General features: G+C 38.4%; 1 protein-coding gene across 4 annotated transcripts; it reads right to left on the minus strand.

The window, feature by feature from the left end:
* Positions 1-8: 8 nt before the first annotated feature.
* C1D (C1D nuclear receptor corepressor) lies at positions 9-26,998 on the minus strand. Of its 4 annotated transcripts, none has more exons than XM_003262473.2 (6): positions 26,902-26,967; positions 17,024-17,100; positions 4,948-5,094; positions 4,130-4,196; positions 3,778-3,833; positions 9-854 (listed from the first exon to the last, which is right to left on the minus strand). In XM_003262473.2, the coding sequence occupies exons 3-6, from the start codon at positions 5,083-5,085 to the stop codon at positions 690-692; spliced, it is 426 nt and encodes a 141-aa protein (XP_003262521.2). In that variant the 5' UTR covers positions 5,086-5,094; positions 17,024-17,100; positions 26,902-26,967; the 3' UTR covers positions 9-689. The 4 variants fall into 4 exon arrangements, with proteins under 4 accessions (XP_003262521.2, XP_012356699.2, XP_030683653.1 ...); XM_012501245.2 differs by having other exon boundaries at positions 26,915-26,965; XM_030827793.1 differs by lacking the exon at positions 17,024-17,100 and having other exon boundaries at positions 26,915-26,998.
* Positions 26,999-27,559: the final 561 nt, after the last annotated feature.

Below are 27,559 nucleotides of genomic sequence, written 5' to 3' on the forward strand. Positions count from 1 at the left end.
TACACAGGTCAGTTATACAACATTTTCAGCCTTTATTGAGAGTACAGTCATCATGCCAAAATTCATCCATCAACATACAACCTTATTTCCCATCTAAAGTTAATGAGAATGTATTTTATTTTAAATGGGACATAGAGGCAACATGCCAAGAATTAAAATACAACCATAAAGTTTTAGTTTCACACTTTGAATATCAACAAAGCAGTAATTCCTAAAACCATGAAAATATGATAAAGTATCTATACAGAAAAAAATGAACATTTAAGTCATTTCATGCTTTCTTAATGTCATGTAGTGAAAACAGATGTACCTATAATTTCAGCCTATAGACAGCATACTTCATAAGGTCATTATTCATTTAAAATAGTACAAATGTTTACAAAGAACATTTCACTTAAATTTCACAGCTGCTTATAAAATGGTACTTGCAAGACCTATATAAAGAAATAAGAGTCTCATCAAAAGAGATGGTAAATTATAAATATATAATATATCACAATGTTAAAATCCTCAGTGCAAATCAATAAAGATAATGATCTTTGGAGAGGCAAGTATTTAGTTTTACATATTTACTGTAAATTTACATATTAATAAGAAACACATTTAAACCTTGCCCTGCCACAGAATTGTTTTGTGGGGGGGAAAAAAAAGATGTACTTTTTGAATATGTGTACATCAACACCAAAAAGTTAACTTTTATTTTTTCCTTTATTGGCAGCTTTTGATGCATTTTTCGGTTTTGGTTCCCAGAGGGCATTTTTTACAAATCTTGAAGCTGCACCTCTGTCCAGCTTGCCAGCCTTTTTCTTGTCTGTTATTTCCTTGACTCTGTTCATATATACTCTGATTCTTTCCTTAAAGATAAAAAAGAAAGGCAATAGATTTATTAAGCTACTCGCCACCACTAAATTTTATTATACTGTACACCTCGGTTAAATTCAACATATATGTATTTATTGCCTATTAAAGTACATGGTGCTAGGAAATGCAAATGAATAGGATAAATATGCTCCCTGCTTGCCTGGAGTTCATAGTCGGAAGGTGGGGAAAGACAGACAAAAAGTCATTTCAGAAGTCTTCTGTTTCCAAAGAGTTAGAATCACACTAAGACATTACTCCAAAAATAAACATCGAATTAAAAGTTTATAGGTGGTTATACATTTTTTAAAAACACCGTTAACATAAATCCACATATTAACTGTTTTGTATCTAAAGTAAAAAACCGGAGCTTTCATATACTTGCAAAATACAAACTAAATTCTCCTCAAATTTTTCTAAACAGGAAATACATGAGGTAGTACTTAACTATCTTTTCACATTACCATCTAGTTTAACAATTAAGCAGAATGAAAATACAAATTATTCAATTTTATAATTTTGGTAAGTACATGAAATTTTCTAATAAAATATACAGTTCTAATCAGACTTTACAAGGTGAGAAACATGTTGCTGTACCACTGTGAATTTTCTGAGACAATCAGCATAAATGGCTATCTTACGCTTCAAATGGAGAAATAAAGTTGATGACAGCCATAAAATAGCAGAGTAAAAGACTGATAACTGCTTAAAAACAAGCTTTATTAAAATAATCAACATAGTTAATGCAAAATAATCAACATAGTTAAACATCTTAAAATGTTTTCATTGTGAAAGACTGGCAACTCTGCTCCACCCTCTCTAGTGACGCTCCATTTCTGTCTGAATAAAAAAGCACAGTGCTTATGATGGTGGATACTAGCTGCAGCACACACACACCAATCCTGCCTTGGGGTCTTTGTCCTGCTTATTTCTCTGCCTAGAAGGATATTTCCTCAATGACCCATACGGCCACTTCCTCTCTTCCTTCCAGTCTACTCAAATGTTAACCTTGTCATTGAGGCCCTGACTTCAGCATTTAAAACTGCAGTCCTATCCAAGCACTGCAGTCCCCCTTACCCTACTCTTTTTCTTTGTTCCCATAACTTTCCAACATACTACATATTCATATATATTTCTTATTTGTTTACTTTATTATTTGTCTCCCTCCATTAGATACAGTCTGGTGTCTGCCACAAGGGCAGGGATCAGCATTATTCACAGAGGAATCATCTCACTTGGAAATAATGCCTAGCTCCCAGTAAGCACTCAAATATTTGTTGAATGAGTAAACTGACTTTTCCCATTTGTGATACATACGGCAAATAAGTTTCCTATCATACACTAAGTCTGTGATCAATTAGTAACATCTACACAAGGTCAGAAAAGGGGAACAGGTTCTGTAATCCCAGCACTTTGGGAGGCCGAGGCGGGCAGATCACGAGGTCAGGAGATTGAGACCATCCTGGCTAACATGGTGAAACCCAGTCTCTACTAAAAATACAAAAAATTAGCCGGGCGTGGTGGCAGGCGCCTGTAGTCCCAGCTACTCGGGAGGCTGAGGCAGGAGAATGGCGTGGACCCGGGAGGTGGAGTTTGCAGTGAGCCAAGATTGCGCCACTGCACTCCAGGGTGGGCGACAGACCAAGACTCCGTCTCAATAAAAAAAAAAAAAAAAAAAAAAAAAGAAAAGAAAAGGGTAAGAGGTTTATGCATGCTTTTTATTCACCAACCCTTATCTAGAATATTAATGTACTACTTCAAAAGTAGATTCTGAGGTAGAAAGAAAATAAATGACCTTGTCCTTTCACAAAGACAGTATCAAGTACTCCAAATAACTTCATGTTAATGGAAAAAAGAGAAATTGTATGTAAAGTCTATATTAGGAAGTTGAAAACAGATGATACAAGCCATCATTTTAAAGGTTTAAAGCTGCATCATTGGTCAAACCAAGATCTGCATATCATATTGCTTTATACTTTTGCTTTAAATATTTTTCACAATTTTTTTATTTAAAAATTATATTCCCCCCCAAGAACTTTAAAAGAAGGAAATGTCTTAGACTACATGTTGAAAAACTGAAGACAACAGATCTGGCTTACTCATTTTTAAAAAATAAAGGACCAAGTGCTTTACTAAGTTGTAAATAACATACATATCAACTACCCTAAGACTTGAGAACAAGAATACAATGTCAAGTGTATTTCATATCTATCTTTGCCTTATATTTTATAAACACAAAGAATCAATTTATTAATATTCTTATTCATAAAACCAAGTTAAGAAGGTAACCAAAAGTTTTATTTCTAATTTTTCTCTTCAAATTGAATGATTTAATTTTTGAAGTCAGCAAAAACTCCAAGATACCAGACCTTATATACTGTACTTATACATCTAAATGGAATACAAAGACAAACCTAGAAGATTTATTACAGGTTGTAAATATGTCTAATGCAGAATTACTGGACAGTACACATACAGCTGGTGCCAAAAAAGCTTTTAGCTTTGTTGCTGGATTCTTTACTGCTGAGAAAATGAATTAATGGAGGAATTGAAAAGGTGGGAGGGAGAAACTTTCCCGTCTTTGCTAGTAAATCAACTAGAATATACTTTTAAGAACTGTATAGAAGTTTAAAAAAAAAAGTAGTTCTAGAGATAAACAGGATTTCAAGAATTTATAAGAAAAATATGTAAGTTATAAATAATTACTAGAATCGTAACATTTTCCCATTCTGAGATTTATATAATATATGGAATACCAATTATCTGAAAAAGGTAAGAGAAAAAAAAACCCAAAGATAATAAGGTCTGGCTCACTTTCATAATTTCAACTCGAATTCTGTTCTCCCTAATTTGTGTGACAAAGGTAGTGTGACAAACTTCAGGAATACAACAAACACATAAAATAAATTAAAATCTTACCAATTCCTGTTTTACTGGATGTTCCTTAGGATTAACTCCTTGGGTTGCCAAATAAACTACAAGAGAAAAATTTCATGGAATAAAATGGTGAATGTATTAATTTAAAACATTCCAATTAAAGAAACTAGTTATTCACAAAAAAGGAAAGTCCTACAAACAAACTTTAAATTATTCAATTTCCATGTAATACTAAATCTATGTGTGGCTCACTGGCATCCAGATTTAAAAATAAATATCTATTAAAAGTGTTATGAAGTATAACTGTATATAAATTATTAGCATTTAAAAAATAAATCATCTTTCACACAGTAAGTAATTTGCTTTCTAATTAATTCCAAAGTAACACACATACCCCAAAACATTGAATTTAATGTGTATGCAGAAACCAAATCCACTTTTGCTTGTTCAAGTGGATCCAACTGTTAAAAAAGAGACGGAAAGAGAGAAAGTGAGACAGAAAAAAAATACACAAACTTTGAACACCATCTGATAACATTTTAAACTTTTATCAAGTACAATGCATCAAAGAATTTTTTTCACTTCATATAATCCAATAACCAAATGATCTGAAAATAATTTGTAAAAAGAAGTTTTCTTAATGAGTGACTTTTGTCCACAAATTTTCACCTTAGGGTATCATCTTTAGTTAGACAAGGAAAGTGTACAACCCAAGAAAAATTCTTTTGAATTATTTTAATTTTGGGAGTTACGGTCTGGGCTTTGTAAGTCAAAAGTAATTTATCAATATAAACATTGTACATGATGCATTTATGTATAAGAAGCAGGCATAGGCAATACCAAAGATAGAAGAAACATAATGAGATTTGTTTTAGACTGTCAAAGTCAATTTACTGTTTTTGTCCTATAGGGTTTCCAGAAACCCTGATAACATCATTGTAATACTTAAAAGGTCAAAGATAGAGTCTGTCAAAAAGAATACTGTGAGTGCTCCTTTTTTTTCCAAAACCAAGTTAAAAACATGGTTAGGAGGTATTTCCTAAGGCTGGAGTTTTGTTTTGTTTCCCCCCTAAAAATACCCAAACACTAATAAAATTGAAATAAAGGGGAAAAGGGGCATAGGTCATTAATCTGTTTCTTCTTCCACATGTTTCATAAAATAGCATTCTGTTTTATGAAATTCATTTTTAGGAAATTACATTTTTAAAATACCTTCTGCAACAACTCATTTCTAGAAACAGACATCATGGTCTTCAGCATCTCATCCACAGCACCAATGGAATTCTCAAACACTGACAAATACTCGTGAATTTCTACTGGATAGTCTTCATTAATTTCTTCACCTGCCATTACGGCTGACTGGAAAAAATTAAATTCTTTGAATTCGTATTAGAGACAGAGCTTGTTCTTTAGTTTACAAAAAAAAAAAAATCAATAGGTCATACCATGTATTTCAAAGGCACTAGAGTTAAAACCTGAAGACAAATCTTTTTAGAATTTAATTCTAGATTAACTACATTTCCATTTGTCCCCTTCTTAAGTTTCTTAGGGGGCTGTGGAAGAAGAACCAACCGAAGCCCACTAATGCTATACACACCAAACCCTCAACATTTTTCTTTTGTCTTGCTTTGAGATGGGGTCTCCCTCTGTCGCCCAGGATAGTGCAATTACCACTCACTGCAACTTCCGCCCACTGGGCCCAAGGGATCCTCCCACCTCAGCCTCCTGGGTAGCTGGGACTACAGGCCCATTGCCACCATGCCCAGCTAATTTTTTTGTATTTTTAAAGAACTTTTAAAGAACCAAAGACATGATTACCAAACATGAGATAGCAATAATCAAAATCCTACATTTTAAAAACTCTGTTGAATTAGCAAAGCAATTAAAGTTTGATAAATAGATCACCTAATGATTGCAGAAAAAATGGTAAGCAAAGCACTTTTTTTAGAAAAACATATATTTTAGTCCTTCTAAATATAGGTGTTGATCTAGGAGCATGTTATATTAAACTAAAAAAGTAAAAATCTTAGGTCTAAAATACGTATCACAGAAATCATTTTTCAAGCCTATATATATTTATATTCCTTAAGCTTCTTTAAAATATTAATAAGAAATCCAAAGAGTCGGGGTGGAGCCAAGATGGCCGAATAGGAACAGCTCCGGTCTCCAGCTCCCAGCCCCAGCGACACAGAAGACGGGTGATTTCTGCATTTCTGCTTGAGGTACTGGTTTCATCTCACTAGGGAGTGCCTAACAGTGGGTGCAGGACAGTCGGTGAAGCGCACTGTGCGCGAGCCGAAGCAGGGCGAGGCATTGACTCACTCGGGAAGCGCAAGGGGTCAGGGAGTTCCCTTTCCTAGTCAAAGAAAGGGGAAGCAGACGGCACCTGGAATATCGGGTCATTCCCACCCTAACTGCGCTTTTCCAACGGGCCTGGAAAACGGCACACTAGGAGATTGTGTCCCGCACCTGGCTCAGAGGGTCCTATGCCCACGGAGTCTCGCTAATTGCTAGCACAGCAGTCTGAGATCAAGCTGCGAGGCGGCAGCGAGGCTGGGGGAGGGGCGCCCGCCATTGCCCAGGCTTGCTTAGGTAAACAAAGCAGCCAGGAAGCTCGAACTGGGTGGAGCCCACCACAGCTCAAGGAGGCCTGCCTGCCTCTGTAGGCTCCACCTCTGGGGGCAGGGCACAGACAAACAAAAACTCTGCAAGAACTTCCACAGACTTAAATGTCCCTGTCTGACTGACAGCTTTGAAGAGAGTAGTGGTTCTCCCAGCACGCAGCTGGAGATCTGAGAACGGTCAGACTGCCTCCTAAAGGGGGTCCCTCACCTCTGAGCAGCCTAACTGGGAGGCACCCCCCCAGTAGGGACAGACTGACACCTCATTCAACCTGGTATTTCTCTGAGACAAAACTTTCAGAGGAACTATCAGACAGCTGAATTTGTGGTCTCACGAAAATCCGCTGTTCTGCAGCCACCGCTGCTGACACCCAGCCAAACAGGGTCTGGAGTGCACCTCTAGTAAACTCCAACAGACCTGCAGCTGAGGGTCCTGTCTGGTAGAAGGAAAACTAACAAACAGAAAGGACATCCACACCAAAAACCCATCTGTACATCACCATCATCAAAGACAAAAAGTAGATAAAACCACAAAGATGGGGAAAAAACAGACCAAAAAAACTGGAAACTCTAAAAAACAGAGCACCTCTCCTCCTCCAAAGGAACGCAGTTCCTCACCAGCAACGGAACAAAGCTGGATGGAGGATGACTTTGATGAGTTGAGAGAAGAAGGCTTCAGACGATCAAACTACTCTGAGCTACGAGAGGAAATTCAAAACAACAGCAAAGAAGTTAAAAACTTTGAAAAAAAATTAGAAGAATGGATAACTAGAATAACCAATGGAGAGAAGGGCTTCAAGGAGCCGACGGAGCTGAAAGCCAAGTTTCGAGAACTACGCGAAGATTGCAGAAGCCTCAGTAGCAGATGCGATCAACTGGAAGAAAGCGTATCGCTGATGGAAGATGAAATGAATGAAATGAAGAGAGAAGGGAAGTTTAGAGAAAAAAGGATAAAAAGAAATGAACAAAGCCTCCAAGAAATTTGGGACTATGTGAAAAGACCAAACCTACGTCTGATTGGTGTACCTGAAAATGATGGGGAGAATGGAACCAAGTTGGAAAACACTCTGCAAGATATTATCCAGGAGAACTTCCCCAATCTAGCAAGGCAGGCCAGCATTCAGATTCAGGAAATACAGAGAACGCCACAAAGATACTCCTCGAGAAGGGCAACTCCAAGACACATTATTGTCAGATTCACCAAAGTTGAAATGAAAGAAAAAATGTTAAGGGCAGCCAGAGAGAAAGGTCGGGTTACCCACAAAGGGAAGCCCATCAGACTAACAGCTGATCTCTCAGCAGAAACTCTACAAGCCAGAAGAGAGTGGGGGCCGATATTCAACATTCTTAAAGAAAAGAATTTTCAACCCAGAATCTCCTATCCCGCCAAACTAAGCTTCATAAGTGAAGGAGAAATAAAACACTTTACAGACAAGCAAACGCTGAGTGATTTTGTCACCACCAGGCCTGCCCTAAAAGAGCTCCTGAAGGAAGCACTAAACATGGAAAGGAACAACCGGTACCAGCCACTGCAAAAACATGCCAAATTGTAAAGACCATCGAGACTAGGAAGAAACTATAGCAACTAACGAGCAAAATGACCAACTAACATCATAATGACAGGATCAGATTCACACATAACAATATTAACGTTAAATGTAAATGGGCTAAATGCTCCAATCAAAAGACACAGACTGGCAAACTGGATAAGGAGTCAGGACCCATCAGTGTGCTGTATTCAGGAAACCCATCTCACGTGCAGAGACACACATAGACTCAAAATAAAGGGATGGAGGAAGATCTATCAAGCAACTGGAAAACAAAAAAAGGCAGGGGTTGCAATCCTAGTCTCTGATAAAATAGACTTTAAACCAACAAAGATCAAAAGAGACAAAGAAGGCCATTACATAATGGTAAAGGGATCAATTCATCAAGAAGAGCTAACTATCCTAAATATATACGCACCCAACACAGGAGCACCCAGATTCATAAAGCAAGTCCTGAGTGACCTACTAAGGGACTTAAACTCCCACACAATAATAATGGGAGATTTTAACACCCCACTGTCAGCATTAGACAGATCAACGAGACAGAAAGTTAACAAGGATATCCAGGAATTGAACTCAGCTCTACATAAAGTGGACCTAATAGACATCTACAGAACTCTCCACCCCAAGTCAACAGAATATACATTTTTTTCAGCACCACACCACACCTATTCCAAAATTGACCACATAGTTGGAAGTAAAGCTCTCCTCAGCAAATGTAAAAGAACAGAAATTATAACAAACTGTCTCTCAGACCACAGTGCAATCAAACTAGAACTCAGGATTAAGAAACTCACTCAAAACCGCTCTACTACATGGAAATTGAACAACCTGCTCCTGAATGACTATTGGGTACATAATGAAATGAAGGCAGAAATAAAGATGTTCTTTGAAACCAACGAGAACAAAGACACAACATACCAGAATCTCTGGGACACATTCAAAGCAGTGTGTAGAGGGAAATTTATAGCACTAAATGCCCACAAGAGAAAGCAGGAAAGATCCAAAATTGACTCCCTAACATCACAATTAAAAGATCTAGAAAAGCAAGAGCAAACACATTCAAAAGCTAGCAGAAGGCTAGAAATAACTAAAATCAGAGCAGAACTGAAGGAAATAGAGACACAAAAAACCCTTCAAAAATTAATGAATCCAGGAGCTGGTTTTTTGAAAAGATCAACAAAATTGATGGACCGCTAGCAAGACTAATAAAGAAGAAAAGAGAGAAGAATCAAATAGATGCAATAAAAAACGAAAAAGGGGATATCACCACCGATCCCACAGAAATACAATCTACCATCAGAGAATACTACAAACACCTCTATGCAAATAAACTAGAAAATCTAGAAGAAATGGATAAATTCCTCGACAAATACACCCTTCCAAGACTAAACCAGGAAGAAGTTGAATCTCTGAATAGACCAATAACAGGTTCTGAAATTGTGGCAATAATCAATAGCTTACCAACCAAAAAGAGTCCAGGACCTGATGGATTCACAGCCGAATTCTACCAGAGGTACAAGGAGGAACTGGTACCATTCCTTCTGAAACTATTCCAATCGATAGAAAAAGAGGGAATCCTCCCTAACACATTTTATGAAGCCAGCATCGTCCTGATACCAAAACCTGGCAGAGACATAACCAAAAAAGAGAATTTCAGACCAGTATCCTTGATGAACATTGATGCAAAAATCCTCAATAAAATACTGGCAAACCGAATCCAGCAGCACATCAAAAAGCTTATCCACCATGATCAAGTGGGCTTCATCCCTGGGATGCAAGGCTGGTTCAACATACGCAAATCAATAAATGTAATCCAGCATATAAACAGAACCAAAGACAAAAACCACATGATTATCTCAATAGATGCAGAAAAGGCCTTTGACAAAATTCAACAACCCTTCATGCTAAAAACTCTCAATAAATTAGGTATTGATGGGACGTATCTCAAAATAATAAGAGCTATCTACGACAAACCCACAGCCAATATCATACTGAATGGGCAAAAACTGGAAGCATTCCCCCTGAAAACTGGCACAAGACAGGGATGCCCTCTCTCACCGCTCCTGTTCAACATAGTGCTGGAAGTTCTGGCCAGAGCAATCAGGCAGGAGAAGGAAATAAAAGGTATTCAATTAGGAAAAGAGGAAGTCAAATTGTCCCTGTTTGCAGATGACATGATTGTATATCTAGAAAACCCCATTGTCTCAGCCCAAAATCTCCTTAAGCTGATTAGCAACTTCAGCGAAGTCTCAGGATACAAAATTAATGTACAAAAATCGCAAGCATTCTTGTACACCAATAACAGACAAACAGAGAGCCAAATCATGAGTGAACTCCCATTCACAATTGCTTCAAAGAGAATAAAATACCTAGGAATCCAACTTACAAGGGATGTGAAGGACCTCTTCAAGGAGAACTACAAACCACTGCTCAATGAAATAAAAGAGGATACAAACAAATGGAAGAACATTCCATGCTCATGGGTTGGAAGAATCAATATCGTGAAAATGGCCATACTGCCCAAGGTAATTTATAGATTCAATGCCATCCCCATCAAGCTACCAATGACTTTCTTCACAGAATTGGAAAAAACTACTCTAAAGTTCATATGGAACCAAAAAAGAGCCCGCATCGCCAAGTCAATCCTAAGCCAAAAGAACAAAGCTGGAGGCATCACGCTACCTGACTTTAAACTATACTACAAGGCTACAGTAACCAAAACAGCATGGTACTGGTACCACAACAGAGACATAGATCAATGGAACAGAACAGAGCCCTCAGAAATGATGCCGCATAGCTACAACTATCTGATCTTTGACAAACCTGACAAAAACAAGAAATGGGGAAAGGATTCCCTATTTAATAAATGGTGCTGGGAAAACTGGCTAGCCATATGTAGAAAGCTGCAACTGGATCCCTTCCTTACACCTTATACAAAAATTAATTCAAGATGGATTAAAGACTTATATGTTAGACCTAAAACCATTAAAATCCTACAAGAAAACCTAGGCAATACCATTCAGGACATAGGCGTGGGCAAGGACTTCATGTCTAAAACACCAAAAGCAATGGCAACAAAAGCCAAAATCGACAAATGGGATCTCATTAAACTAAAGAGCTTCTGCACAGCAAAAGAAACTATCATCAGAATGAACAGGCAACCTACAGAATGGGAGAAAATTTTTGCAACCTACTCATCTGACAAAGGGCTAATATCCAGAATCTATAATGAACTCAAACAAATTTACAAGAAAAAAACAAACAACCCCATCAAAAAGTGGGCAGAGGACATGAACAGACACTTCTCAAAAGAAGACATTTATGCAGCCAGAAAACACATGAAGAAATGCTCATCATCACTGGCCATCAGAGAAATGCAAATCAAAACCACAGTGAGATACCATCTCACACCAGTTAGAATGGCCATCATTAAAAAATCAGGAAACAACAGGTGCTGGAGAGGATGTGGAGAAATAGGAACACTTTTACACTGTTGGTGGGACTGTAAACTAGTTCAACCATTGTGGAAGTCAGTGTGGCGATTCCTCAGGGATCTCGAACTAGAAATACCATTTGACCCAGCCATCCCATTACTGGGTATATACCCAAAGGACTATAAATCATGCTGCTATAAAGACACATGCACACGTATGTTTATTGCGGCACTATTCACAATAGCAAAGAGTTGGAACCAACCCAAATGTCCAACAACGATAGACTGGATTAAGAAAATGTGGCACATATACACCATGGAATACTATGCAGCCATAAAAAATGATGAGTTCGTGTCCTTTGTAGGGACATGGATGAAACTGGAAAACATCATTCTCAGTAAACTATCGCAAGGACAAAAAACCAAACACCGCATGTTCTCACTCATAGGTGGGAATTGAACAATGAGAACTCATGGACACAGGAAGGGGAACATCACACTCCGGGGACTGTTGTGGGGTGGGGGGAGGGGGGAGGGACAGCATTAGGAGATACACCTAATGCTAAATGACGAGTTAATGGGTGCAGGAAATCAACATGGCACATGGATACATATGTAACAAACCTGCACATTGTGCACATGTACCCTAAAACCCTAAAGTATAATAAAAAAAAATAAATAAATAAAAATAAAAAAAAAAAAAAAAAAAAAAGAAATCCAAAGAGTCCATAAATCATATAAAGCCCATAAGCAGAAAAGAGGAAACTTGGGGGAAATAAACAATATGGTTTTCATTTGTGCTAGTGCATACTCTGACAGCCCATGCTTTAAAAATTCACCTATATCAATGTATTATTAAAGTATCTAAGTCCAAATTTTAGAAGCAATTCCAAGTCATAGGTAACATCTCTAGAATAAAAAAAAAAATTTGTATTAACAGAAATACCTCCTTTATCACATAGGTAAGGAGAACAGCATGAATATGTATGACAGCAAATAGCATAGTAGAATGGAAGTAAAGAGACTTGAGCTTTCTGTCTTGATCACTGACTTTGTCACCTGAGATAAATCACTGAATCTCTCTCGGCCTCAAAGTCCTCATCCATAAAATAAGGTCTAATGATCTGTAAAGTCCCTTATAGTTCTAAATGTTACGATTACTTTTAAGTTTGAAAAGTACTATTTGAATATTTAGTGACAACATATCAACATTTTTTCTGAATGAGTATATTCCACTGAGACATTTGATTTCATTAAAAAAATAAAGTGAAGTCTATCTATTACTACTTGAGTTGTGAAGTTACTATCCAACTACTGTGCAACCAGCAATTAAGGCAATAAGAAAACAAAACTACACAGAAAAGAACTGATTTCCAATTTCAAAAGGTTAACTGAAAATATGCATTTGCCTCTCATCCCTCCCCAAATCCCTACAATATGACAGAAGAAATAGAAAAACATGAAAATAAAAATGCTGGAAACCAAGAAAAGCACAGTTCTACCAGCAGACTTCAACAGTAGAAACTGTGTAAGCTAAAGAGCAAATTGGGCTGGACACGGTGGCTCACGCTATAATCCCAGCACTTTTGGGAGGCTGAGGCAGGCGGATCACCTGAGGTCAGGAGTTCGAGACCAGCCCAGCCAACATGGTGAAACCCTCCCTCTACTAAAAATACAAAAATTAGCCAGGCGTGGTGGTGCACACCTGTAATCCCAGCTACCTGGGAGTCTGAGACAGGAGAACTGCTTGAACCTGGGAGGCGGAGGTTGCAGTGAGCCAAGATTATGCCACTACACTCCAGCCTGGGCAACAGAGTTAGACTGCCTCTCAAAAAAAAAAAAAAAAAGAGCAAATGGGATCAGACTGCAAACAGGAAACAAAGCCAAGAAACCTTACAAACAAAAGAATAAGAATTTAGAAATAACCCCAAGAACAGAGCCATAAGCACTGAAAATAGCTAACCTAATCTCCAGATCTGTGAAAGGACAGCTCCAGCATTTATTGCCTAGATAAAGGTATAAGTATAGGGATATACTGCAAAGAAGACTTGGTATTTCCTCACTTTATGTAGAATTTTGAACCAATAAATTTGAAAATGTAAATGAAAAGAATGATGTTCTTGGGAAGATATCAATTACCAAAACTAAAAAGAAGTACATAAACCATACAGATCATTAACCACAGAAAAAGAATTACACAGTAGTCAAAGACCTACCCTACAAAGAGGCTCTAGTCCTAGATTTTACAGGTAATTTCTTTCAAACCTTCAAGAAACAGTTAACTCCTATGGTATTTAGCTGTTTAAGAACACAGAGAAAGATGGAAAACCTTTTCCATAACATACACAAAAATAAACTCCAAATGAATTAAAAATGTAAATGTATAAACATATTAGATTATATAAAATATTTATATCATCTAAATGAAACCCAAATGCTATAAAAGGAAATGGCTGACAAACTTAACTACATAAAAACTTTTTTGAAAAGTCGTACATGGTAAAAGGATACCATAAGCAAAGTTAAAAGGCAAGAGACAGCCAGGAGAAAGTATCTGACAAAATATCACAAAGAATTAGATAGACTAAATAGTTCCTAGAAAGCAATAAAACTAATTAAAATAATGAAGATATCATCACCTATCAGATTGGCAATAATTTTAAAGATTAAGAATGTTCAGTGTTAGAAAGGGTATACACTGAAAGTGGAATACAAATTGGTACAGGTTTTTAAAATGCACATACCCTTTGACTCAGGAAATCCTTACAAGAATCTAGCCTATAAAAATCCTTGCACATATGCATATAAATTAAAATGCCCTCCTCAAACTTGTCTCTGAACTTCCTCCAGTTTGTCGTGTATCAAATTGTCCCTCTGCTGGATTATTACCCATAAGTTTAAATGTTTTATTTCTCCATCTAAGAAAGAAACCAAAAAAAAAAAAAAAATCTTGACTTCATATCACCCCCCAGCTAAGGCCCCATTTTCTTTTACGACAAACTCCTCAAAAGAGGTCCTTATACTAAGTCTCTAATTCCTCTCCTTCTATCCTTTCTCAAATCTCCTACAAACATACGACCTTACTTTTCTCTCAAAATTGCACTTGGCAAGGTCACCCACACTGCCACATGGTTAAATTCAATGGTCAATTCTCAGTTCTCCTTCAGTGACACTGTTGACTCCCTTCTCTTGGTTTTCTTGGTTTCCTTTCTATCTCACTGGCTCCTTTCTTGGTCTCTTCGATGCATCCTTCTCACATCCTCAGCCCCTTAACCAAGCTTGAAGTGCCCAGAGGCTGTTCCTGACTCTCTTCTCTAATTTACTCCTAGGTGAACTGAGGGTTTTAAATTGCTTTAGTAAACTGAAGACTCCAACATTTGTTTCTCCAACCCTGACCTCTCCGTTGAACTTCATATTTACATTTCCAGCTGCATATTCAATATCTCTGGTTGGATGTCTAATAAATTCTCAAACGGAACCTGCCCAAAGCCAAACTCCTAACCTTGCCTACTGCAGTTTTCATCATTTCATTTCACAGCAACTTCAACTTTCCAATTGTTCAGTCCCAAAATTTCAGAGTGATCCTTGACTACTCTCTCTCACTTCATCTTTAATACACACCCAGAATCTAGCCATGTCCTACCACCTCTACTGCTACTATCCTGGTCCAAACCACCATCAAACCATGCCCGAATGCCTTCCTAAATAGCCTTCTTGCTTCTGGCCAAAGTCTATTATCAAGAATACAGAGAGACCATTCAAAATGTAAATCAGATTATGCCATGCTTCTGCTCAGAAACTTCCAAAGGCTTGCCACCTCATTCAAAATAAGACAAAAATCCTTACAGTGGGCCTGGCATGGTGGCTCATGCCTGTAAACCCAGCATTTTGGGCAGCCAAGGCAGGAGGACAGCTTGAGCCTAGGAGTTCGAGACCAACCTGGGCAACATGGCAAGACCCCATATCTATAATTAAAATACATATTTAAAGGCTGGGTGCGGTGGCTTATGCCTGTAATTCCAGCACTTTGGGAGGTCAAGGTGGAAGGACTGTTTGAGCCTAGGAGTTCAAGACCAGCTTGGGCAACACAGCGAGACCCCAACTCTATTTTTAAAATTAAAAAATATATATATTTATCTTTTAAAAATCCTTACAGTGGGTTCAAAAAGCTCAACACAATTTGCCCTGACTCCCCATCACCTTCTGTGACTTCACCTCCCACTCTCCCTTGCTTATTTCACTCCAGCCACATTGTTCTTCCCCCATGACATCAGGCACATGCCTACCTCCCTTTGGGCTTCTCTCCTTCCTAGAATACTCTATTCCTCTCTTCCTCCCTTACCAAAACCTTCAGAACTCATTATGTTACCTTCACCAGATCTCTACTCAAATGTCATCTATTGGTATATCACTCTTAACCACCCCATTTTAAAATGCACACCCCTCCCCCTCACTCCCTATCTCCTCCCCGACCTTACATTCCTCAATATCAACTAACATATATTTATTTGTTGACAGTCTACCGCCAAAAGGCAACTACATGGGAGCAGGAATTTTTGTGATCTGTTCACAATCACTGCCTGACAGTCAATAAACATTTGTTGAAATAAACTATAACAAAATATTGGAAATAATCTAGATATTCGTTGACTGGGAAACAGTTAAATGAATTACACCATATTCATCCTTGAGAAAATTACATGTCTTCTAAAAATAAAGAAGTAAATCTATATATAGTGACACACAATGAGAAGGAAAAAGTCAGAGAACAGAGAACATTGTATATAACACATAATGTGCCTAATATATGCCATTTGGTTTTTTTTTTTTAAAAAAACTGTATATACATACATGTAGAAAAAGGTCTGGAAAGAACATAGAAAAAATATACCTTTTCTCTGAAAAGAGACAAGGATTAGGGAACAGGTTCAAAGCAGACTCATTTTTTTAACTCTTCATTCTTCATTATTTACATTTTATTTCAAAAAGCACATATTAAATTTTTAATAAAAACACTTAAATAAGGCACTTAAAGTATTTTGGCTCTTAACAAATACTGTACGTATTTTTAAAAAACACAAAAAGGTCTTTATTTAAATGTGAATTTTTTCATCAAATTTTCCTATTAGAAAATATTTCCTTTCTTCAGAAGAACACAGTAGAGATTTTTCCTGCAATTATTCCCTGTCCCTAAGCCCCAATAAACAAGCAGTTATTTATTGTTAGAACAGGTTAGGGTGAACACTGAAAGCAAGGTAGTAAGTAAGAATAACTGCCCTCATTAAATGTGAACTGAGCCACTTGCCTTTTCCCTAACTAAAAAAATAAAGGCAAGGGGGACTAAAAAATAAAGCCTCTTCTATCATGAGAAATTCCTCCTAATTCAAGTGATCTCTACTAACATTTTATATAGGCAGTTGCTGAGTATTTATTCCTTCCACAGAAAAAGTGCAGAAATTTCCCTCTGTCCCCTTAGCTACTCTGACCCCAGGATCAAGCAGTGACTCTACGGTATCAGCAGCAAACACTTGAATAGCACTGATTATGTGTCAGGCACTACTCTAAGCATTCCACATACACTTGTTCATCTAAACCTCACAGATGAAGAAATTGAGCCACAATGAAGTTAAAGAACATGCCTAAAGTTGTACATGTTAAAATTTCCAAAGAGGAAAAGAACTCACCCAGGTCTGCTCCTCACCCTCCTCCCGGGTTCTATAGGTACTCCTTGCCCTTCCACATACTCCTTCTAAAACACTGGCTGCAGAGGTAGAGACAGACGGAGAGGGCGTGAGAAAACTTGCTTCTCTTCACCACTCAGTAAGGTGTGGCTGAGACTAAGGACCTGGGTTGAGGGGATGCTGCCCAGTAACCCTAACAGATGTTACTGCCACTCAGTCCTTCCTTTCACTGGTTACACAGAAGCTAAAGTACCGATAGGAGAAAAGAAGAGTGCATAGCATCACATACAGAACTGAAGTCATCAGCTACCTCTTTCCTTTAATTCTCCACTTCAGGGTGGCCAATCCAGGCAGAAACCTGGGAGGCACCCCAAATCCAATCAGTCCTGTCAATATGGCTTCCTTAATCTCCTTACACCACCAGCTTTCCTCTATTCTCACTGACTAGATTATTTCAACAGCCTTTGAGTAGTGTCCCTATTATCAATTTTTCTCCACTCCCAGTTTTAGAATATTACGAAATATGCTTTAAATAGTCTGGTCATGGTACTCCTCTGTTTAAAATTCTGCAACAGTTCCCTACCACATGGAAGATAGTTCCAAACCCCTCAGCACAGATGCAAAGCCCATTATGATGTGGCCCTCGCTTGTCTGCCTAACCTCATCTTTCATGGCTCCCCTCTTCCAATCCTAGAGCTGTGGCCATGATGGCAGTTTTCCAAATGTGCCATGCTCTCTCACTCTCAACTTTCACCTGTGTGATTCTCTAAGCCTGAAATGCCCTTCCAACTCCACTTTTTTCAAATGCTGCTTATCTTTGGAGGTAAAAAATAGGTTTCAGTTCAGCCAATGAAGACTTCTCTGCATGCTCTCCTTCTATGCTCTCTGTCTGGACAAATATAACAGCTATAAGCTGTCATGTCACTTAAAACACTATCTCTTAATGTATTTTTATTTACTTGACTTCTCCTTTGACTACAAGCTCCTTGAGGGGCTGTGTCATGTTCATGTTGTATCCCCAGTGGCTGACACACAAGGTGACTGTATCTCTCAATTTGCCCAAGACAGTTCCACCTTATGCCTGTTGTTTCAGCTTGCCATCAACTCAGTTCCTTTCTTTCTCAGAAGTCCCAGTTTGAACAAAAAATTATATGGCTACCCTAAACAATGTAAGTTCTCTAACCCTTATTACCGCTTCCCACCCCATTTAGCTGGAGAACAGGAGCATCAGAGGAGTTACCCTTTGCACCAGTCAGGTTTCAACTAGAGAAGCAGAACCAGTAGGAGATACATATTAAGAGAGTTATGGCAAGAAACTGGTTTACATAGGGCAGACTATCAAGGAAGGAACTCATGCTGGAACTCTTGGCTACTAGCTGAAACTGCTGTCTACAAGTGGAATTTCTTCTTTTTTGTCAGGGAAACCTCAGCTCTGCTTCTAAAGCCTTTCAGCTGATTGAATCAGGCCCACCCAGATGATCTAGAATAATCTCCCTTACTTAATTGATTATAGATTTTAATCATAGCTTCAAAATACTTTCACAGCAACACCTACATTCATGTTTGACTGAATATCTAGGGGCTACAGCCAAACCAAGGTGAAACATTAAAAAGACAATCACAGCGAGGCACCATGGCTCACACCTGTAATTCCAACACTTTGGGAGACTGACAGGAGGATCACTTGAGCCCAGGAGTTCAAGATCAACCTGGGAAACACAGACAGACCCATCTCTAAAAAAGAAAATATTTTTAATTAGCTGGGCACGATGGCATGCACCTGTAGTCCTAGCTACTCAGGAGGCTGAGGTGAAGAATCACTTGAGTCTAGGAGTTTGAGGCTGCAGTAAATTATGATTACACTACTGCACTCCAGCCTGGGCAACAGAGCAAGGCCCACATCCTTTTTTTTTTTTTTTTTTCTAAAGTCTATTACACTAAGATGCATTCCTGGCATCACAAATATTGTTGCTCTGACAATACTTTCCTACAACAAGCTTGTTATTTTGATTATCAGGTTCCCAAGTAACAGAACTAGACTTCAAATTCTAGCTAACAAATGTAGAAGAAATGACAACTTAAAAAAGAATCATGACTTTGCAACACCTAATGAAATTATAGGTTTAGGCAATGACCACCAACAGATCACTAAAAGTAGGTGAAATGCACATATTATGAATCTCCTAATGTGAGGCAATATAACATACACAGCACCATCTGCAAAGCATTCCCAACTCCCAAAAAGGCTGAATCTGAACAATTAAGCCTACAGAGCTAACTTCCATTTTATAGGAAATACAAAGGATAGCGGAACAAATTAACACCACAGGAAAGTAAACAAATATGGAGTGAGAAATACAGTACTCTACAGGACAACTGACCAGGTTTCTATAACAAGTCAATGGCATGAAGCAAAAAAAAAAAAAAGTGGGGGAAGAAAGAGGAAGAAGAGATTTAAGAGATGTAACAACCAAATGAAATACATAGACCTTGTATGGATCTTGATTCAAATATACCAAGTGTAAAAAGATAGTTCTGTGAGAAAGAAATCTGAACATGGACAAAGTATTAAATGACACCAACAAATTATTGATAATTCTGTCATCTATGATAATAGCAATACAGTTATATAAGAAAATTTCCCTGTCTTTTGAGGATGCACACTGAAGTATAGAGGGGTAAAATTATGTAACATTTTGAATTTGCTTAAAAAAGGTAGCCTCCACAAATTATTACAACTTTGAGAGCAAAGATAAGAACCTATGTACATTATTTCTATAGTGAAATTAGATGGCTAACTCACAAACTAGCTTTTAGAATACAACTCAGTTCATCTATAGGAGAATAACTAAAGAGAAGGTGTCGTCTAGAATATTTAAGCAGCTCCATTACATCTCATTTCAATTCCAAATATAACTGGGATGAGGGAGAGGAAGGTTACTGGATGCTCACTACATCTGTGATAGTTGCTGAACATATAGTCTCAAATGAAGTTTGTATTACTAACATTTCCAACAAAAGGCTCACATTCTAGAGTGTTTATTTATTTCAAGAGTATCACAAATTCCTTTTTTTTTTTTTTTTTTTTTTGAGACAGAGTCTTGCTCTCTCGCCCAAGCTGGAGTGCAGTGGCTCAATCTCAGCTCAATGCGACCTCTGCCTCCCAAGTTCAAGCAATTCTCCTGCCTTTTACAGGCGCATGCCACCATGCCCAGCTAATTTTTGTATTTTTTTAGGAGAGACGGAGTTTCACCATGTTGGCCAGGCTGTCTTGAAATCCTGACCTTGTGATCTGCCCACCTAAGCCTCCCAAAGTGCTGGGATTACAGGTGTGAGCCATCCAGCCCAGCAAATTTCCTTCTTTTAAAAAAAATCCTAATTTCTTGTATTTTTACCTGGCCCTTAAAAATGTAGGCAAAATAAACAAATAAACAAATACCCAAGACTAATGCCAAATAAAAAACTACAAAAAGACATACGCAACACAAAGATTTTTTTTAAAGCCTCTATGAATCAATTTAACAATAACAAAAAAAGTACACACAACCCAAAAGAAAAATGGGCAAAGAAAATCAACAGTTCACAAATAATCCAGATGACCAATAAGCATAAAGAAAGCTATTCAGCCTTACTGATAATTAAGGAAACATAAATCGCTAAAATATGATGCCATTTTCATCTGTCAAACAGGCAAAAATTAAAGAGATTAATAGCACTAAAATGGACAAAGGTGAGCTGAGAACAGCCTCCCATTCACTATTAGGGTATAAACTAGTTTAGCATTTTTGTGAGGTAATCTGCACTATGCTTCAAAATCACATATGTACCCGTGCTTTGACCTGGCAATTTTACTTCTCAAAGTATATTTTAACACAAGACAATGTTTAAGGACTTCCACTGCAATGATCTTTAAAACAGTAAACTTTAAAACAGAACAACCCACACATTCATTATTAGAACCTGGTTAAACAAATTATGATATGCCCTCCTATTAAAATACTCTGCGGTAGTGAAAAGGTATGAAGTACTGCTTAGAAAGATTGCTAAGATATATTAAGTAAACAAAAGTAGAAGAACAGCATGTATAATACATCCTATTTATTTATTTGAGACAAAGTTTCATTCTTGTTGCCCAGGCTGGAGTGCAGTGGTACAATCTCAACTCACTGCAACCGCCCCTACTGGGTTCAAGTGATTCTCCTGCCTCAGCCTCCCAAGTAGCTGGGATTACAGGCGTCCACCACCACGCCTCAATATTTTTTTTTTGTATTTTTAGTAGAGATGAGGTTTCACCATGTTGGCCAGGCTGGTCTCAAACTCCTGATCTCAGGTGATCTGCCCGCCTCAGCCTCCCACAGTGCTGGGATTAGAGGTGTGAGCCACCACGCCCAGCCCATCCCATTTATTTTGAAGAAAAAGAGATATATGAGTGTGGAGGCATATTTCTATGGTACATGCATGTAAGTTTTCTTAAAGGATCCAAAAGAAGCTGTTAACTGTGGTCACCTCTGGGAAACAAAAAGCAAGAAAGTGAGGAAGTACATTTTGTTACACTCTCTGAATTATAATTTTTAAAGAATAAAATATGTAACATTATAATAATACTTAAGTTTATAAATAAAAACTTCAATCATCTCAAATTTTGAAATTTACTTTATTCTCAAACATACCAGATAAAAATGTCATTTCCCCCTACTTAGCAGCAACAATTAAACCTACATTCTTTACCACTGTTACATTCAAAGAACCATATAAATGTGTTTTCTAAACCTAAACTGTCTAGCCACCAGGTGGCTATTTTCCTCTATTCTCATGGTACAAAAGCCTCCTCTGGCCTGCTTGCTACATGGCCATACCTCCCAGTCAACTGGTTTAAAGATGCTTTTGCAAGTTCTCATCTTCTCTTTCTGCCCCCTAGCCAACCATTCTAGCTCTAGGCCTACTGAACATTCATTCCTAACGAAATTCACAAAAGACATAAATTAATGCTACCCAACCTCAACAGGTCCTCTGTCAGTTGCCTGACAGTTCCTTTATTTATCCCTGATACCTCCTCAGCACTTATTGCACAATGTCATGTAAATGAATAATATTTACTGAGCATTTACCACATGCCAGACACTAAGGACTCTTATTCAATAGATATTTAATTAGCCTCTATGATAGGCAGCCCTGATACTTGGAAGATAATAGTGAGCAAAAACTTGCCTGCTGTGCACTTACTGTTTAGTGTGGATGATAGACATTAATCAAAGAATCACAGAAATATAAAATTACAACAGTAGTATGAAGAAATAAATCGTGCTATGAGACTATAAACTAGTGGACATGACTTAATCTGAGGGAAGACAGAATGCTTCCTGAAGAAAGCATTCGATGACAGAGATGAGTTAAGCAGACAAAAACTGTAGTGCGGATGGAGAGAGTTCTCACAACTCTACGACTGGGCACGAATACTAGCTTCACTTTACAGATGGCACAACAGAAACAGGTCACAGGGCTGATAAGTGGTAAAGCTCGGCAGAATGGAACTCAAATCGAATGGAGAAGGAACATCCCTCACAAATCCCAACAGTGGATTTGTGAGGGATGCTCTCTGGACAAAATCTTTAATACAACATATAAGGTTTGTTCCTCCCTGAAAGTCTATTCCTCTTACCCTTCCAGCCTTAATTCCCATCTTTACTCTATTCCCCAACATCACACTCAACTTCTGTTCCTGTCATTACTCCACATGACTAGAATCTCCAATTTCCTTAGCAACGTTCAGTAGGCCTGGCTACCAAACATGGGGCATTAGCAAGTGGCCAGAGGAAAGAGGACTGGCAAATGCATCTTTAAAACAGCTAACTGGGAGATGTGACCATGAAGGAAGGGAATTGAGGTCCTGTCATAGTTCTTTCCCTCTACTTGGAATACCCGGGTTCCTCCGTTTTGCACTGCTATGCAGGAACACCTGAGGCTGGGTAGTTTATAAAGAGGTTAGATTTGGCTCCCAGTTCTGCAGGCTACACAAGAAGCATAGTGCCAGCATCTGCTTTTGGTGAGATAAAGGGGGAGCAGACATGTGACATGGCAGGAGAAGTGGCAAGAGAAAGAGGAACTTCCATGCTCTTTTAAACAACCGACTCTAGGAGTGAACTAATAAGAACTCAACTCATTACCTCAAGGACAAACCAAGGTATTCAATCTGCCTCCATGACCCAAATATCTCCCACTAGGCCTACCTCCAACACGGGAAGTGACATTTCAACAAGAGATTTGGAAGGGACACACACCCAAATCTTATCAACCTCCTCTTCGTAACAGTCTCCATTTTCTTGGCCTAGTGAAACTTATCAATCCTTTAAAACCTACATCAAATGCTCCCTCCTCTATAAAGGTGTCCATACCTCCCAAAGGTAGTCTCTTCTTCCTCTTTGCTCCCAAGGTTCTCTGAACATAACTGTAATACAGTTATCACACTGGTGTGTAACTATCTGCTTGACTTAACGTTACCACATATCTATCAATAACACTCCTGAAGTTCTTGATAAATCCAAAGGTGTCAATCCTCATTTCACCTGATCCATCAGCTGCACCTGACAAAACTGAACATTCTACTCTACTCTAAATTCTACAACACCAGACTCAAAATTGTCCTTGTCTCTCACTGGCTGCTCAGTCTGTCTCATTTGGTGGTTATTCCTCATTTTCCCAACTTGTTAATGTTAAAATGCCTAAGGACTCAGGCCTTGTGCCCCTTCTCTTTTCTGTCTACATTTACTCCTTTAACGACTGTCTCCGGTCTCACAACTTTAAATACCATCTGTTCACTGACAACTCCCAAATGTCTGTTTCCAGCAATGACCACTCTGAAGTCCAGAAGGAACATATTCAACTGCCTACTCAACATCTCCACTTAGATGACTAACAGACATCACAAACTTATCATGTCCTTAACTGAACTCAGAATCTTCCCACAAACCTGCCCCTCCCACAGTTTTCTACTTCTCAGTTAATGGCAATTCCATTCTTCTAGTTGCTCAAGCCCCAAACTTTGACAATAACCTTATTCTTACAATTCACTTTCAATCTGTAAGCAATTCTGTTTGCTTTTCCTAGAAAATACATCTAAAATTAAACTGCTTCTCCACCTTCACTTCTTTCCAGCCAGTTAAGATGTTATCATCTCATCTGAACTACAACACCTCCGTGATTAGTCTCCTGGTTTTCACCTACCCCACCCCACAACAAACTATTCTTAAACACAGCAGCCAGAGAAAATTCTATTAAAACGTAAGTCAGGCAGTGGCTGACGCCTGTAATCCCAGCACTTTAGGAAGCCGAGACAGGCAGATCACCTGAGGTCTGGAGTTCGAGACCAGACTGGCCAACATGGTGAAACCCTAACTCTACTAAAAATACAAAAAATTAGCTGGGCATGGCGACGGGTGCCTGTAATCCCAGCTACTCCGGAGGCTTGAGGCAGGAGAATCATTGGAACCCAGGAGGCGGAGGTTGCAGTGAGTTTATACCACTGCACTCCAGCCTGGGCAACAGAGTGAGACTCCGAAAGAAAAGAGGGGCAAGGTGGAGTGGGGCAGGGTGGGCCAGGGCAGGGCAGGGCAGGGCAGGGCAGGGGAGGAAACAAAAGAAAAGAAAACAAAAGACAGTAAAGTAAAGTAAAATAAAATAAAATAAAATAAAACAAACCTAAGTCAGATCATGTCACTCCTCTGCTCTTACCTTTCCATTGGTTATTTACTCACTGGGCTATTGCTCAAGGCAAGATTCATGTCGAGGAACATTTTGAACTCCACATCACTAACATAATGTCTTGTCATGTATTAGGTAGTTAGCAACTATTTGTTTACTAACTAAAACCAATCAAAGTAACCTAAGACCTAAATTTGGAAACTCTTAATATCAGATTACAGTTTGAGCTTACAGATACTAGAAAGTCACCACATGGATCTAAACAAACATATGATAATGTACATTCCAGGGCTCTTCCCATCTCTACACCAAATAATTACACAGTTATGAACTAAGCCAGAGAACAAATCCAACATGATTGTTTTTTGGAACTTGAGAGCCATCTGCTGTTGTTGCACCAGAATTCTATTACTGTAATGAATTACTGTAATGACTTTTTTGCACTGCATTATCTTAGGAGAAAATAACAATGAAATGTACACACAAGTTCTCAATAAATACTGCTGTCTTGGGCAAACAGTGACTCCATGTTAGTGTTGTCTGTAACTCTCCTTCAGTCCCACAGTACAATCCCTGAGTAAATATACTTCTTCCTTTTCTAAAAAATATATTAACATCTAAAAATAAATTTATCCCAAAGTCTAATAGGAGAGTACATAAATTACGAGGATACTGCTCAAGATCGAGATGAACAATTACATTAAATTTACTTCTATTCAATGTTTAATTCAAAGCATTTCCAAAATTACAGCAACCAAGCAGCAAAATTACCTTCCAAAACATATGGAAGTTGCTTATTAAGTTGCTTATTACAATTATCTCATTTCTGAAATAACAGTATATAGGGTTGTTGCATAGATTAAATAAATTAGATAAAAGCCATTAGAACGGGGCCTGGCTCAGCACTCAATACATTACACAGTATTTTACTAAAAGTGAAAATTATCAAATACTCTGATCCAACGTGAACTATTTAGAGCCATGCTTTAACTATTTAGAGTCAACTCTTTGGAAACAGTAGCTGAGATAATACATATGAAGAGCCATTTGAAAAGGTAAAAGCAGTTAAGAAAAAAATTACATTACTTCTGAACTGTGATACACACAACACAGCTAACTGAAGGCAGCTGTAATATCTTCTGACAGAGAATTTTATTTTGAAAAACCGTTATTCACATTTGTCATTATCTTTCCACAAAACAACGAGTTCTATCACTTCCACCAAACACAAACATTTCTCTGTACTTCAATAGGGCTAATCTGTTGTTTTTGAATCAAAAATACAGGGTTAATAACTAAAAGTATAACTGGATTGTTTGTAACACAAAGGATAAGTGCCTGAAAGGATGGACACCCCATTTTCCATGAGATTCTTACACACTGCATGCCTGTATCGAAACATCTCGTGTACCCCATAAATATATACACCTACTATGTACCCACAAAATTTTTAAATTTTTTAAAAAATCACGGTTAAGTCTTGGTTCAGTCTACCATCAGACAGTCCTAATAGGTTAATAAGTGGATAGCAAACATCTCATGGTGACAAATACATCTTTATCAAGCCAAAACTGAATTGTAGTCAGCAAACATGAAGACATTAAAGCTATTTTGAAACAAGTTTGAGTCACACTGAACTTGTCCGGGTCATCAAGAAAAACTGCTCTCTTGGATTACCCACTACAGATTTTAGCTAAAGGTCGAAATTAGCCCACTATCTCAGACGGGCTAATACTGCAGCAGCAGGCAGTCTGTGAATGTGAATGATAAACGGAGCTAACACAGTAAAGTTACTCCCCTACACGTTCACTTTAGCCTCTCTCCCTAAGCAAGACTGAAGACAGCTGAAAATTGTGAAGACTTCAATGTTTTTTGATTTTTGTTTTTAATTTCTTCGTCTTCCAAGATTTGAGAAGGGGGTGGTTAACAATCGAAGAAAGAGAGCCCGGAGCAAGAGAGAGAAACGAGGGGCCAGGGTAAGCCAAAGCCTGCAAGCAGCCCCAAAACAAGCGGAAGTGGGGGACGTGCAACAATGCTGCCCCAACGAAGAGCTGTGAGAGACTGCATTCCTGGAAGGGTACGCAGCCAAACTCCGATTCTCTGTCTGCCCAGAGGATGACAGAGGAATCCCAGGAGAGGAAAAGCGGAGTTAAACAGGAGCAGGAGAAAAACTGAAACTACACCTTTGAAAAATACCTCACGGCCTTCGACTCCAGTCTCCGGAAAGCGGTCGGGCCACAATGACGACAATGACGCGCCGGCTCTGCCCGCGCCACGAGCGGCGCTTTCCGATGATCTCACGCTGCTCGCCACGCCCCCTGCTCCTTCAGTCTTCTCTGAAGGCAAATCTCATCTTGAGCAGCTGAGACCCATGTTGTGGGAGAGGATTGCAGCGGCACTCTGGGAACGTCTGTCTACCTTTGTACCCGACCAACACTCACCCCAAATACAAGCTGAGTGTATTTAACCAGGAAAAAAATCTTAGTTACCGAAACTTTGTTTGGGTTTTTACTTTCCCAGAAGCTTTTTCCGGGGCCCTCATTCTTACTACCCTTTTATTGTCTGCCTCTAGATGAGCCTCTTAGAGCAGCTTCCCAGATTATCCGTGGGGAAGAACAGGTTCTTTATTAGATTATCCGTGGGGAAGAATGGGTTCTTTATTTTTCCAATCTGTCAGTAAAAGATACTTCTATAAAATACAGTAAAAATGAATTAGTAGAAAAATGGTGAAAATATGTTCAAAATACGAGCCCAAATTTTTTATTAGTTTCAAGTAAATGTAAAATTGCATTTCAATGTATGCAATCAGAACAAACATAATAGAAAATAAAGGCATTAACA

Source organism: Nomascus leucogenys, chromosome 14, assembly GCF_006542625.1.
Source record: "Nomascus leucogenys isolate Asia chromosome 14, Asia_NLE_v1, whole genome shotgun sequence".
NCBI lineage: Eukaryota > Metazoa > Chordata > Mammalia > Primates > Hylobatidae > Nomascus > Nomascus leucogenys.

Excerpts from the sequence above, each read along its gene's own strand:
- C1D (XM_030827793.1), bottom strand. The coding sequence starts at position 5,085 with ATGGCAGGTGAAGAAATTAATGAAGACTATCCAGTAGAAATTCACGAG. Across the intron at positions 4,197-4,947 it reads GAAATGAGTTGTTGCAGAAG|TTGGATCCACTTGAACAAGC; the intron begins GTATTTTAAAAA and ends CTTTTTTAACAG. Across the intron at positions 3,834-4,129 it reads ATTAAATTCAATGTTTTGGG|TTTATTTGGCAACCCAAGGA; the intron begins GTATGTGTGTTA and ends TTTCTCTTGTAG.